Source organism: Otolemur garnettii, unplaced genomic scaffold, assembly GCF_000181295.1.
Source record: "Otolemur garnettii isolate 467f Iridium unplaced genomic scaffold, OtoGar3 scaffold00016, whole genome shotgun sequence".
Lineage (NCBI taxonomy): Eukaryota > Metazoa > Chordata > Mammalia > Primates > Galagidae > Otolemur > Otolemur garnettii.
Window position 1 is genome coordinate 18815915 of NW_003852411.1, and position 16575 is coordinate 18832489.

General features: G+C 35.0%; 1 protein-coding gene across 5 annotated transcripts in view; it reads right to left on the reverse strand.

The window, feature by feature from the left end:
- The window catches only part of RABGAP1L (RAB GTPase activating protein 1 like), a 665252-nt gene that overhangs the window by 463311 nt on the left and 185366 nt on the right, over positions 1–16575 (reverse strand). For all 5 annotated transcript variants that reach the window (XM_023510844.1, XM_023510847.1, XM_023510846.1 and 2 more), the window contains 2 exons: positions 8072–8165; positions 1095–1245 (listed from right to left, as the gene is read on the reverse strand). In XM_023510844.1, coding sequence (XP_023366612.1) covers positions 1095–1245; positions 8072–8165 — 245 coding nt within the window. The remainder of the gene's footprint in view (positions 1–1094; positions 1246–8071; positions 8166–16575) is intronic.

Sequence of the window (16575 nt, forward strand, 5' to 3'; positions counted from 1 at the left end):
AAGGGGGACACAGTGAGAATTTTTTTTTTTAGACATTTTTATTTTTCCAAATTTGATATTCATCAGGAGCAACTGAAATAAAAAATATAATTGAGTCCCATCATCATCATGGAAATGGCTTTAAGACAAAACTGGTCACATGAATATTATTGCTTCCCATTTTCAACCAGTAAATAGTTACCACTGATAAATAGACAGCCATGTGCCTGTCAAGAATGTTCGAGATATGTTATATAATACGATATGCCTGTTCACAGGGGGAAACCAGGAAATAACTTGTGTGTACTTCTTGATTTCATCATATAAGACAAGCACAAATGCACCACCCATCCTTCTGCGAACACTGGACTATGCATCCTTGGAAAAAGCTTTGCCTCCTTCATCATGAAGGATCTTCGTCCAGCAGTCAATTGTGCCAGTATACATGATGTCTACTGCACCCTGACTGCATTGGCCAACAGTGTCAAAGGGATAGGAAGTCAACCTAGCAAGGGCAGTGACAGACTGTGTCCAGTCCAAAGAACTGCAAAGTCCAGTTCTTTGCACACTGACTGCATCATAATGCGACGGCAAACAGTGTCAAAGGGATAGAAAGTCAACCCATCAAGGGCAGTGACAGACTGTGCAATCATCCAACTGATAATGATGTGAGTATTCTTGGGATCTGGAAGCATTCCCTTGGCGGTGTCATAGATGCCAAGGTAGGCGGCTCGGCAGATGATAATACCCCAGACAGACACGTTAAAGCCTTGGTACAGGCCCCTAAGCCCATCAGATTTGTAGATCTTAACCAGGCAGTCACCAAGGCCTCTGAATTCCCTTTCCACTCCAGCTTTACCCACATTAGCTGCTAGACGGGTATGAGCAAAATCAAGAGGGTACACAAAACTCAAGGATGTGGCCCTAGTGGGGTCCAGAAAGTAGCGCCAAAACTGGGTCCTCATGTCCACACCACCCAGGAAGATCTGCTTGAATTTATCTTTGACAATACATTTTAAAATAAATTTCAAAGCATTATGATTTATGGGAGCTATGGAAAATAGGATTTATTCAATATACTGTCCCATGAAAATAATATGAAAAGAGTTTCCTACCTTTGTGATAAGAATTCTGTATCTATCCAGCATTGCCTGGTTGTCATGACAGCCTGCCAATAACTGCCATACCTCTGCCCTTAATGCTTCAGGAACACCACTCTTCACCAAGGTAGATAGCCCTTTCGGTCGTGCACCAAGGTTACTATGCCTGAAAAAACAAGAAAATAAATCATTAATAATCCCTTTACCACTCTGTTGCAGTGAAAAGCATATTTATTACTTTATATAAAATCATAAGCCTGGTATAAAACAGCAGTAGTGCAGAAGCTCAATGATCTCTTTGACTTTTTTCTTGATCTCATCTTCTTTACTAGGGAGCCACGTTATTCCCTAGTCGAAGAAGTGTTTCCTTCCTGTCATTTATTTTAATCATCCTATGAACTTTTTCATAATAGTTAATGTTTTAAATTACATACATATAGGCAACATTTCAAGGCATAAAAGGAACCATCTGAATCTCCTGAAATAAATGTATAGCAAGTTGGATAATGAATGAGGTATGTGGGAGGAAATGGTGTTCAAGAATGGATGCTGAAAATGGATCATAGGCCTATCACAACTTGACTATATCCTCTTCTTCGAGGTCATGCTGTCTGGGCCAAGTGCCAAAAGCAGGTTCCACAGTAAAGGAGGCATGAAAGCCAGATACTTCAGTTTTTTGTGACAGTTACATCCTGACCCAAAGGTCTCCTGGGAAGCCCTACCTCTTGATGACCTAACTTAGAATTCTCTGTTCCAGCATAAATTTAAGTATCAAGGACATTCCATATTAAAATTATCTAAAATAGGTTTTATAGTAAGAAGAATTCCATATGTATTTGCAACTCTGGTTTTGTCTCCCTGACTTTTTTACAACTTCAAATCCTTAAAGGAAAAAACTAGCCCTTTCCTGCAATCACCAGAACACATATAACTGCACCCTGCTAAGTTAAGCAACTTATCAGCCTTCCTTACCCATTCCCAAGGGTGTTTAGAATCAGAACAAAGTGATCACAGAGTAGGTATGCTACTATGCCCATCTAACAAAGAAACTGAATTGCAATTCTCAAACTTGTGAATGTAATTCCATTCCTCATCTTTTTCCTAGTACCTACCTTAAATCTGGAGTTAGGAGTCTGTGTCTTTTTGCTCAGACTTTCTATTTGAATTTGCTTCTCACTTTTGATCTCTGAGAGCCCACCCTGTTACAACCATCTGAACTCCAAACCTTGACAGTATAATCTGGTTTGACCTAGTACACTAGACTTAGGTTTGTACACATTCTGCTTTCTTTCAGCCTCTTCTGACTAAACTTCTATGTTGTTGGGTAGAGAGTCTAAGTTGATAGTACTCATGGGCTTGAAGCAAAGAAGCAGACAGGGTAGAGTTTATATGATTCAACCCGCTATCATATTGTTAAAGAACCTATTAACAGTCATGTTAAGAGACAAAAGCAGGTTTCAAAATAGTATATGTGTTGTTTTAAATATACACATATACACACTATTTTGAAACTTGCTTTTATTTTATCTTATTTTTTCTGAGACAGTGCCTTGTTCTGTTCCCCTGGGTAGAGTGCCCTGGCATCATAGCTTATAGCAATGTCAAAGTCTTGGGCTCAAGTGATCCTCCTTGCCTCAGCCTCCCAAGTAGTTGGAACTATAAGCACAGTCCACAATGCCTGGATAGTTTTTTTTAGAGACAGGGTCCACTCTTGCTCAGACTGGTCTCAAACTCCTGAGCTCGAGCAATCCACCTGCCTCAGCCTCCCAGAGTGTTAGGATTACAGACATGAGCCACCATGCCCAGCCCTTGAAACTTGCTTTTAAATATTCACAGAAAAAGAACATGGATGAATATATTCCATTGTACTTACGTAATAGAATTAAGAGGGAAAATCTCTTTTATTTTCCTATGTTGTCTGAAATATTTACAAAGATCTTAAATACTTCTATAACCATAAAACAGAAAAAAATTCATTTCAATTCTTTAAATTTATCTCATGGAGTTAAATTAAAATATAATTTTAGTTAATTTGGAAAAACACTATAGATAATTACATTAAACAAAATCTGTCAAGTAGAAATAGCGTATTAATTATTCTCGAGAAGACTATCACCTGGGTAAACTATTTGATGCCTGGAACTTCCTTCCACCTGCCTCTTCTTCATTTACCTGTTGAGTTTGAGATTGCCAAAGAATACTATGCCACAAAAGAATCAGGATCAGTCATGAAAGGGTCTTTTTTGTAATTTAATGTTTCAATGTTTCACTCTGATTATACTTTTAAATAGGAAAAACATATATGGCTGAAAGGTAGCTAAATTTCTGTACTTTTAATATAGAAAACTGAGTTAATTAAAAGCAACAGTGTGCAAAGAACTAAACTAATTTCCTCTAAAATTAAATGCAAACTACTCTGGATTATGAATCCCACTATGTACAATATATTATATAAGGAAAATTCAAAGTAATTAAAGTATATGCCACATGTCATATACACATAGAAATCAGTAAGCCATCATTACATATCTATAACCATTAAAACTCCAATAAATTAAACTAAATTAAAACTCTCTGTTAAAGAAACCTATATTCAACCCCACATATTACATTTTGCCATGTATAATATATAATTTTTTGCCCAAATTCTTGAGGGGAAACAGAGGATGCACATCATACATGGGTATCATGGCTCAGGAGCAGAGGACCCCAGGGCTTGCCCAGGGCGACAGTACCCTTCCTCAGGGACCTGATGGGTGCACAGCATTCCAGTCCAGGAGGATCAGGGATCTGGTGAGAACAGGTAGGGCAGCCTTGGCTGAGTATCTATACTCAGGTGAGGGCACAGTGGCAGGGCTGGCAAGGCAGGCCACCGCTGTGTGGGGTGAGAGCTGAGCCTCGAGGCCCAGCCACACGGAGGTAAGCAGAAGCCTCATGCAAGCCCAGGGACCTACCTGGCTGTCCAGGAGCCTACTGGCCTCAGAAGCTGCCAGCCACATGTATGGCCATCTTGGCAGTGGCCCCCAATGTGGTGGATAGAAAAGGAGTTCTGGGAGAGAGGGAAGGGTGGCTCACTCACTTCACAGAGTGAGTGGCTACAGGAGGACAGTGTGATCTGCACATTTACCAGGTGAGCATGAGCCCTTCCCAGACGTGTCTCTCCCAATTGAGAGTCAACATCTTTTTCAAGGGACATTTTCCTTAAAGTTTGAGTAATAAACATGGGTATACATCACACATGAGAGTACATTATACACAGAAAAATATAATAACTCTCTAACATACCGTCTCTTATCCTGCACATCAAAATTCTTAAGAGTTGTATAATCACCATCTCTTAATATCTCTATTTCTTTCCCTCCCACTCATTCCTCAATTTTGTTCAGTATGGGTTCTGTAACTCTCCTTGGACTGTGTTCCCATGACTGATTTATGACCTCTCTTTAAGCCACTAGATTGAAGAGACATTTTCAGTCTTTTCAGTGTTAACTACTTTGTTTCCCTGAATTCAGAATAAAGCATTACCTTTCTATCCACCTTTACAAAATCTATCATTGATTTCTTCTCCTCTCTTAACCTCTTAAGTGTTCGGAGTTCTCTTTCTATACTCTTGCCCTCAGTAACCCAATTTTTTTACTCTTTTGTCTATGAGCAATATCAACTATTTGCACATATTTTGAGCTCCAGAGCCTCAAAGGTGCATCAAAATCAACAAGTCCATTGGACACAGTGGTTCAAGCCTATAACCCTAGCACTCTTTGAGGCCAATGTGGGAGGATCGCTTGAGCTCAGGAGTTTGATACTAGCCTGAGCAAAATGAGTCTCCCCTTAACCCCAGTCTCTACTAAAAATAGAAAAATTAGCAGGGGTTGTGGTGGACACCAGTATCCCCACCTTGGGACCTGTAGTCCCAGGCAGGAGGATTGCTTGAACCCAGGAGTTTGGTTGTTTTGAGCTAGGCTGAAGGCACAGCAATCTAGCCTGGGGCAACTGAGTGTGACACTGTCTTCCAAAAAAATTAAAAACTGACAAACAAGTCCAGGTCTGAACTCATATTCTTCTCCCTAAAGGGAGGTCCAGGTCTGAACCCTGATTTTTTTCCAGGACATTTCATCTTAGTGATTGCTACCACAATCTATCCACACTAGAAATTTAGGAATTATTTTTGACATTACTCTCTGTCCCATAACCCATTACTAATCCATAACTAAGTCTAATGGAGCTTATCAATATTTTCCCAACCTTTCCAAACTCCTTGTACTTCTCTCTATATCAACTGCCTCAAATTTTATCCACCCTAGACCTTTGCAGTAGCCTCCTAATATCTGCTCATCCCACTACAACATATTTTTAACATTGCAGGCAGAATAAAGAGAACAAACAGCTTGATTACATATTCTATTGGCTCTGATTATTTTGTAAAATAATTTAATAAATTTTAAAGTTGGAATATCTCTTTCCACATACACATACATGCATACATACACACACTCCTTAAGGTTTATAGCAAATGGTCCCCAATGAACATAACATTCAACTTAATTGAATGTAATGACCTTCAATTAGCCACTTGTTTGCCAGGTATAATGAAAATTTCTTTTCTCCTCTCTTACAAACCTAGGCACTATTTAATTTATCTTTACATAATGGCATTTAAGAAGAACTGGTTCACTCAAACACTGCTTTAACAGCCTTAATTTACTAGTAATATTGGTAACAGTATAGCAATTATACTGGCACCCTACTACTTAAGAAACATTAATAAATAGTAAGCCAAATGTTGCTGGTATATATCTATGACCAGGGAATACTCACATAAATAAAAAATCAATTTATAAGAATAATCATTGCTTTCAATATTTCTGATAAAAATATAACTACATATGGCTACTGGTTTTATGTGACATTAATTGCCGCTATCAGGAACTTGAAAATAGTCATGTAGCTATAACACATGCAGAATTCTGCTCTAGAAACAAGATAGATACCTAATACAATTATTTAAAAAGTCAACATTGGGCAACTTGTTTGGAATCCCTTCCACTGTATTGAAAGCTTTTCTGTTCTATCCTCTAATAAACTATCGCTTTATCACTTAAAAAAAATAAAAAGTCAACATAAAACAAATATACATTGATCATACAGTAATCCACTAGTTTTTAGTATCTTCTCTACTTATAAATCCCAAGTATCTAAAACAGTGGCTGGCACACAGAAGTGCTCAATACATTTTTGATAAATGAATGTATCTATGAAATGAGATATGTCAATTATTCATACTAAAGTGAAACCAAGAAAATACTTTTATAGAAGCAAACATTCTCATTGATTTTAACAGGATCAAAAAAACTGTCATGTGTTCATCTAGGTAATTTCCTTTGCCTTCAAAAAAGATTTTCTTGAAACTAGGCATGTAAGGACTCTTTCTATCTTTAAAACTGAAGGAGAGAATTTCAAAAAGAAGGTGTCATTTCTAACAAAACAGTTGCAAATCAAGAGATGAGAAGAAAAGTCTGTGATTATGATGACTGAGAAGTTAGCAATGGAATTAGGGCAATTTTGATAGAGATGAGGTACATAGAATTAAATGGCTATTAGACATGAGAGCATGAGAACAGCAGCCTGACCTATTTGTAAAGGTTTTCTCAGAAAAAGAACTACATCTGAAATTAAAAGATGGGGTTGCATCAAGAAAGGTTGCAGATTTCTCCATCCACAATAACGAGGCAAACAAAATACACAGATGATATACAACCATTAAGAAAAGTTTCAAGAAAAAGGATAGGTTAAAGGTCATTATGAAGATGAACAGTACATATTTTTGTCTTCGTTTGCTTATATTTTTTCTGGATTTTTCCTCCATTTAAAAAAAATGGAGCATTAAAGTGAAAAGGGAGAAAACTATGTATGTTCATGCTTAGTAATTTTAATCTTCCAGGTTTCCTCCAAGCAGAAAGCAGAAACTGTTTTCTTCACAGTTTGCTCATTGAGAGAACTTTGATTAAGAATACATCTTCTAGGCTTGTGCGGTGGCTCACCCACCCAAAATGCCCACCAACCCAGGAATGGATTAATAAGCCATGGTATATGTATACCATGGAATACTATTTAGCCATTAAAAAAGATGGAGACTTTACATCTTTTGTATTGACCTGGATGGAAATGGAATGCATTATTCTTAGTAAAGTAGCACAAGCATGGAGAAGCAAGAATCCTATGTATTCAATTCTAATATGAGGACAATTAATGACCTAGTACACAGTGAGGGGTGGAGGAAGGCAAGAGCAGATAGAGGAAAGAAAGGAGAGAGATTGAGGGGGTCACTGTGTGTGACACACCTTTTGTGGACAGCACACAATTATAAGAGGGACTTTACTAACACATGCAATCAATGTAACCCGGTTCTTTGTACTCTCAATGAATCCCCAACAATGAAAAAAATAATTTACTTATCATAAATACAAACAGAGTAATTATTATAAGTATAAACAGAATAACTTTTATTGTAATTCCATATATAGTACCCCAAAATGTAAAGTAATAGTTGTAGTCAGTATAAATAAAACAAGCTGATTTAATTTACAATCAGTGGTGAAATGAGTAATTCTATATCATATAGACCCTTTTAGTGGTAACAGACTTGGTAAAGAAAAAAATGTAACCCCAATAATAGACATTTAAATATGTTGACAATATAGCATAAAACTGGCCACCCAGAACAATATTATATCTTAGTGAAATAAGAAAACAAATTTTTATCTTTCAAAAGTAAGTTGGGGGGGGGGAAGATCTAGCCAATCATCAAGTATATCTATGAATTATATTTTAGTCTTTATGTTTTTAAAGCACATTAAGATATTAATATTAAGATAGATTATAATATTAATCTACATTTTATATATACAATATATTTTAATACATAGATTATATCTGATAAAACAAACATCAACAATGTTAATGCAAAATTTTCCATAAGAAAAAAAAAATTTTACCATCTTCCCAGCAATTCTCCCCAAGAATATAGGATCTTCTCAGGACAATCCTTAGACACATCACCTGTTCCACTTGAGAGTTCATTATCACTCTCTGCAGACACAAGAACAAAACCAACAAACATTATATTATGTATTATAGTAATATATATATGTATACTATAAAACAAGAAGTTTGATAGTATGTAACAAAACAAACAATACTTCTTATCTTACTATCTCACTGCAAAAAATAACAGTAAAAACTTCATTGATGTAATTTTTCTCTAGTGCATAGATAAATATTTTCAAAGCAAACGTTTTATGAAAATTTTGATTTACAACTTACCCACCGTGAAATTGAAAATACCTAAAAATAAATAGTTTTATTTAAAAAGACCAACATTTCAAAGCTAATGGTAACATAAATGAAAATTCCTATATGATGTTCTACTCACCAGACTAGTATGCTCAAATATTATTTTATAAGCTAGCAAAAAAAACTATTTGGCAGAAAACAAGTACCAAAGTTTTGTTAGTGCCTGTTACAGTACAATAGCAATTGGCATTAAGTGGCTCCCACAGGGATCTATATTAAGGACAGTATTAGAAAACTACAAAATCCAATGATCCAAGTAAAACTAATTCATATCCAGGGATATACATACACAACACCAAAAACATTAATGTAATGAAGGTTTTGGGGGCTAGGTTAAATGATCTGGAGAAAGCCATACAAAAAAAATTGATCATATATTTAGTAAAATACAACTAAAACATGTACACATACACAAATTCTTCATCACCTTTAGAGCCATACCAAATAAATAAGAATTTGAGGGGCATTTTACTCAAAAAGTGAATGTCATTCTGGAAAGTGGAATGAATACAAAGAGGTACGCACTAGATATCTACTCTGGAAATACCTCAGATAAGCAACTCTGTGAAGTCTATAACAAGTTCATCATGAAAATAATAGAAATGATATTTTTTAATTAAAGCAAATAAAGTATTATGAATACTAAGTATTAGAGGAATAATATAAACAGAAACAACTGAATAACGCAAACAGAAACAAATGAAACTTTACCAACAATATACTAAGAAACTGTCCCATGTAAACAACTGTCATTTACAACTAACTCTTTAATTTTTTCTTTAAACTGAGACACTTTTGAAAGTGAAAGGGGACCATTAAAAATTACACTGGAAAACAGGTTAAAAATAGATTTTCTCAGGCAAACAGGGGCTAACAGTTAAGTACTTATATTATAGATAGGTATTCAAATCCAAGACAGTCCCATCTTATACTCAACTCTGTATAATATGCCAAGGTTCCAAAATATTTGATGAAGTTGTACATACTAAATCAAAGACCAAAATCTAGAAACACAATGAAAAGGGAATAAACATTCATTGGATATCACAAAAATTGATTATTACAAAAATCAGGAAAAAAGCCAGGCACAGTGGCTCACATCTTTATCCTAATATTTTGGGAGGCCAAGGCAGGAGAATTGCCTCAGGCACAGGAGTTCAAGACAAGCCTGAGCAACATAGCAAGATTCTGTCTCTATTAAAAAAAAAGGTTTTTTAAATTAGTTGTGTGTGGTGGCACACATCTGTAGTCCAACCTATTCAGGAAGCTGAAATAGGAGGACAGCTTGAACCCAGGAGTTTGAGAGTATAATGAGCTATGAAGATATCATAGAATAGAGTCTAAAAAAAAAAAAAATGGATGAATGGATGAATGAATATCAGGAAAAAATCCTGATACAGAAAATATTTCAGGTTCTTATTACTTTTGAGGGGAAAGGAACTCCTAAGCATGAAAATAAAACTAAGATGCCATTAAAATGATTAAGAAATATGACTATAAATTTAAAAGTCTATAAAGTAAGGTGTAGACAGTGTGTGTATATATATATACATATATATAAACAAGCTAAAAAACTTTTTAATATTTGACAAAGAGCTATTTTTAGTAATATGTCACAGTTTTACCAAACAATGAAATAAATAATAATCTACTATATAATTGGGCCAAGGACATGAACACAGTACCAAGCACAATATACAAAATATGACCAATAAGAATATTAAAGAGAGCCACATTTCATTAATAATTTTTAAATGTAAATTAATCACTTCTCGTTTTTGGCTAAGATCAAGTATAAATATAAATTCAAACAATGAAACATATTCATCAATTATATTGAGAGAGAGTATAAAGATTAAAAATATATACTTTTCCTAAAAGTACAGGGAAATAGACAAGAAGGTAGAATTTAAATAAAAGCAATTTTTTAATTTATTAAGATTCTAAATTAATATACTGGTGATCTAAATTAATATACCATTTTATGATATCCAATGAATGTTATACTATTTAAAAAGTGTACCCTGCACTTCTAAACTGTATTCTAGAAACACATACTCCAAAGGGATATATGTAAGAGGACTCTCAATGGTCCTCAATTATTACAAGTATTACACTACTTGTAATAATTAGTAATTATCACTACTTGTAATAATTAAAAACTGAACAATCAGGAAGCCATCAAAATAAGTTTTATTAACTAAATTATATTCAAGAGAATACTATCAGGGAGTTTTTAAAAATGGGATAAATCTATATATTAGAAAATATACCAAACTACTAATAGCAACTTTGTTTGAGTACCTAATAGTACCTTATCACATAGTAAGCACTAAAGAAATATTTAGGGAACACATCTTTTACTTCTGAGTTTTATATTTCTGAAATATTCTAAACTTATTATAGTAAGTATGCATAATGATGATAAGCAAAAAGAAAGAATGTTTATCTTTTGAATAATCTCTATTGCATTTGAAACAAAACCTATTTTATTATTACAAACCCTACTAATGAGCCATAAAATCGTCGTTGGTAACAATGTATTATCTTTCTGACAATCTGCCAAGTTATTTTCCACCAGGAAAAAAGTCTATCAAGAACCGTGAAAACCTAGATATGGAAGGCGAACACATGAAAAGGGAAGAAAATAAGCACAATTTGAAGCAAAATCAAATCCTTGATGAACGTATAAGGAAGAGGCGACAACAAACCAGTGGCCAATTATCAGGGTAGGAAAATAGAACCCAGCCAAAAAGGATAAGAATCTCAGACTTTTATCAAGTGTCTTCTTTTTAAATCTATATTTCAGACACAGATTTAAGTTTTTAAGTATTAACTCATTTAATCCTCTAAACAACCTAACTGGCAATCACTACTAGTTTACCCACTTTTAAAATGAGAAAATTGAGGCATAGAGAAGTCAAAAACTTACCCAAAGTTCTCTGCTAGTAAGTAATGGATGGATAGAAGTCAATCTTGTTTTGAATCCCAAGTCAAATCCTACCTTTCCTTATAATTCTTCCTACCATGTTTTTCAGAGAAGGCTATATTTGGCATTTAGCAGATACCACTCTGTGCACCAGATGCCAATATCTAGTAAATGTTGGAAACCAGAGCCAAAAACAAAAAAGTGAGACACGTGTAAAGCAACACGCCAAAGAAATAATTAGGGGCAACAGAGGGTTGTAATTCACCTTGATGCTCAGGAAGAACAAAAATGAAATTAATATCCTAGTGACCTCAAAAGTGTAACTCAACTCTATCTTCCTTGTTACAGAAACCAAAAAGCATGAGTATTTTAAATAAATATTTAGTGACCTACCTGCTAAAGAGGAAGAATGAGACTGAATAAAAGTAAATTAAAGTTCCTACTCTATTAGGTAAGACAGGGTTTCTAGATAGGATTAAAGAAATAAACTAAGAGTGAAAAAAATAAGAATGAAGAGGACATTGGAGACCAGAGTACAGAGAATGCTAGCAACCAGAACGTAACAAAGGGAAAGAAAAATGCAAAAGGGTAACTTAAAGTTCTGAAAAAACAACTGTATCCCATTCTACACACGAAGAAAACCAAAAAGAAGGACAGGCTCGGCGCCTGTGGCTCAAGTGGCTAAGGCACCAGCCACATACACCTAAGGTGGCAGGTTCAAATCCAGCCCGGCCCGCCAAACAACAATGACGGCTGCAACCAAAAAAATAGCCAGGCGTTGTGGCGGGCGCCTGTGGTCCCAGCTACTTGGGAGGCAGAGGCAGGAGACTCGCTTGAGCCCAGGAGTTGGAGGTTGCTGTGAGTGATGCCACAGCACTCTACCCAGGGGGACAGCCTGAGGCTCTGTCTCAAAAAAAAAAAAAAGAAGGACAAATAGCCTTCTATCCAAGCCAAAGAGGCTTGACGAAATCCCCTTTTCCATCATACTCCAGATTATGGGTTACCCTTTTCTGGCTGGGTTCAACGTTCCTCCTCTAGGCCTGTCCCACCATAGCACTCATCACATCATATTATAATTGTCTATTTTCCTCTATATCGTCTCCTATCAGGCTCTGAGTTTCTTGACAGTAGGGACTGACTTTTATTTCTATAATCCAAGAGCTAGATTAATACTGGACATAAAAGTGTTCAAAGGTTTCCAAATGAGTGAGGGAAAATCCATTATAATTAGAAAAAATGTATGCCTTCTTAAGTAATGATCTTTAGTACAAACGCATTTGTGTGCTGATATGGATAAAAGGGATCGAGATTTGTTCAGTCATTCATAATGCATGGATCCTGAAGCCAAACTGCCTGGAGTTCAAACCCCATTGCACTACTGATTATCTGTGATCCTGGTCCAGATGCTTAACCTCTCTGTACTTCAGTTGCCTGTCTCTAAAATGAGGATAATAATAGTATCTATCTTAGTGTGTATCTGTAAGTAAGTTACTAAAGCAAAACAAGTATTCTAGTATCTGGCAAAAGGCAAGAACTATATACATGTTAGCTATCATATGCTATTTTTATTCAACAAATGAATGCCTGTAATGTTGAGTACCAGGGTAGATGCTGGAGTGCAGGGATTGAGGAATGAATGTGAGAGAAGAGGAGACAGTAAACTGTAGATTTTTCTTTACCAAGACGCATGAGATATGGGGAGGTGAAAGGGTAATATGTAGCGTGTCATAAAGGTCATCTACGACACCTATTTTAAATTGTACAAGAATTTTATGGACACCCTGTACAATAACTAAAGAGAACTATGGAATCAATTCAAACATTACACTTCCTTTATCAACCCGCATTCCCTGAAAAATTAGTCAGTCCTTCCTTTTTTGTTCCCACATAGACTTCGACCATAAAGCCTAAAAGACTTTCATAAAAACATGTTTGTTTTCATTATTTACCCATGTATCTAAGATCTACAACATTCACGTTTTACATGTCTTTTTCCCTCTCCAAGAATTCAGGTTCTTTGAGGGCTAGGACTTTGTCTTGTCTTTTTATACATAACACTCAAATGTGAAATAAACAGAATTTCTTTGTTATTGCTTTATTTTTAGAATACATTCATATGCATAGGGCAATGGAAAGTAAACACTGGAGAAAGAAAGATGAGGAATCAGGTAAATTTGCTAAAAACATGAAAGCGCCCAGCTTTCATGTCTAATCAGAAGAGCATATCATCTTTTGACTAGATATGGGGCTTTGAAAAAATATTTACAAAAATATTAAGAAAGGGAGGTTAAGGGAATTCACAGCTAATAGTCTCAACTTCCCCTATGAAGTTTAACAAAATCAGTCTCTGAGAGACTGAGAGAGACTAAGCTTAACTTAGGTAGTAGAATTTGGGGATGACTCCTCTAATACTCCTAACTTCAATTCCTTTTCATGAACATTCTCCTCATCTATTTTGGTTTCCCTATAGTTTGTTCTTTGAAAAACAGAACTACACAGAGTACTCCAGATATTATTAGACCCACACAGTAGGACTACTACTTTCTTCTGTCTAAATACATGTGAAATGGAAAGAATAGTCTTAACCACACAGTGTTGTTACTATAAAATTAAAATACATATGAAGTACTGAAGACAAGTGTCTGGCACACAGTAATACTTAGTACAAGGTATCATTTTTATTATTGCTGTTATTCAGTCCTTCACTTCAAAGTACCTAGAAAAGCATTTCAGGTTGTTTTATCTCTTATTATCCACTGATTTTTAACATGCAGAGAGCAGTACCCACTTGTATAATACCAAAGAAGATACAATAGATGTAAATTTTTAGATCAAACAAAATAACTGTGTATGATACTTCAATAAAAGTAATTTAAGGACTCCTCTTAACTGTGGCCACTCTGTGCTTTGAAAAAAAAATTTATTCTTGCTAGCAATGTTTTTCATCCTAATCATAAAAGGGAAAATTCAGAACTAGTATTAACTGACATTATAAAAGGAATATAGGCAGAAAGGATAGATGGATGGATCAACAGATTTGATGGATAGATAGATAGATAGATAGATAGACAATTCTTTTTATTTTTCAAATAAAGTTAAAAATAAATCACAAAATTAGGGACAAATATGTGTAAACTCTCAGTTTTTATTTTTTTTTAACTGAGAAACTACCCATAAAAGAGAAAGCTGCCAAGTCAATGTGACTATTGAGGATTTATAGAGATTTTCCTCTTAATTTTACTCTTCTTAGTAAAATAAATGCTTGCTAAAAATAATACAGACAGCCACTGGTTGTTATAAACTCTCCCCAAACCACACTATGTGTGGGTTTGTTCAGTCATGTAAAATCTAGAGGAGCACAGATCTGTAAAGATAATAATAATACCTGCCAATGTGGAAAAGTATTAGTTATTTGTTTTAATTACTTCCCAAAATAATGTCATTTTTGACAGCTGAAAACTAAGACCATATATGTCTGACCTTAAATATAATCTCTCCTTTCTCACATAACAGAGGCAGAATACTATACTTGTTCTATGTAAAAGCTGATATGCAAATGTCAATCACTAAAGCTAATGCAAAAAATCATCTGGACTTTCTGAAATGTTATAACATTTTCTACTGACAAAAGCAAGGTGATATATTACAGAGAGAAGATTCAAAGTAGAGAAGACCACAACTTGAATGATTTCTTTCCCAACTAAATCATCATCACTGTCATTCTGAATCTAATTACAGGTTCCCAATTAATAACAGAACCTGTAGTTGCCAAGTATAAGTGATTAATTAAAAAGTATCATTAATCATTGAAACCTGTCAATAATACTTAGGAGAACTAGGGCAGCCAATAAACTTTACCTAAAGGACAATTAACAATATTAAGCAAATTGCTTTCTTGATTATGAGGCTAGTGTATTGTTATTTTTAAAATTTTTTTTTAAATTGAGGAATATATACTTGAGTTTATTATCTATGACTTTTTATTCAAAGTACTTTAAGGGGTGATGAAGAAGGAGAAAAGCTGGCAGATTGTACGAAAGAATATATATATATATAAATTGCTATAGTAAGGATTATTTTTAAACGTATCATTCAAGGAATGATGTTTTTTAAAGGCAGTCAATCAATTAGAAAAAAAAATTAAGTAAGGGCTGGAGGTAATTAGAAGCAAAGTGGTGCAAGAGAAGAAAGAACCCATCAAGATAGTTCAAATTTAATTAACAGATATAAAAGGAACATGCTAACATGTGCCATAATAGATATGAGAGACCTTCCCTAACTGAGCAGATCCCTGTTTTTAATCAAATGTGGAAAGTGAAAATATGCTCAAAGCAATTAGAAAGGGGACATGCTCACAAAACTAGCGAAAGCAGTCACATAAAATCCAGCAGTAAAAGTGAGGCCAGGCTCATCCACATCACACTTTTTATAATTCCCTCCTAAAGATTACATGTAATGACATATAAGAACCAAGCTGAGTTACTGAGAAAATCAGACAACTAGACATGGTAAAGACAAAATATCTTTCCATGTCTATGTATGCAGACAAGGAAAGCAGGATGGAGAAACAAAGAGAAAGAGATGGACAAAGTTTCCAATTTATTTATCTGGGGGGGAAAGGAAAGAAATATAAACTCTGGAGGAAACAGGTCTACTTACAGGATGCATATTAACTAATAAAGAAATTACTGAGTATAAAGCTAAAATGGGGGGGAAGCAGCCACCCCAAAACAGACTGGGTAAGTCTTTAATATTGATCAGCTCATACATAAAAGGTAAGGTGAACAGACATCCCACTTTCGGCGGGACAGTCCTGATTTTAAACAATTTGTCCCGCGTCCCGTCGCGTTTTTAAAAAGTCCTGAAAAATCATGGAAAGAATGCACGACAAGCTAGGGAACAGCAGGAGAATGGGAAGGGAATATACAGTTTTCGGCTGCCATGTGGCTATTTCACCAGGATATGAGTTTCATATTATTTTTGTTAATTTTATAATGTTAAACTTTAATAATAACAAATAATTGTTGAGAACTGATTATCAAGAACTGCTTACTAAAGTTCGCATTGTTGATCAGTTGTTAGAATTCTACCACCATTGTTTGGACTTAATGAACAATGGCATTTTTTGGCATTGGCAACCACGAAAACCTTTTGTAACTGTCTCTCAGATGATACACATCATACTGTGTACTAGTTAAACAAGTGATGTCAACAAAT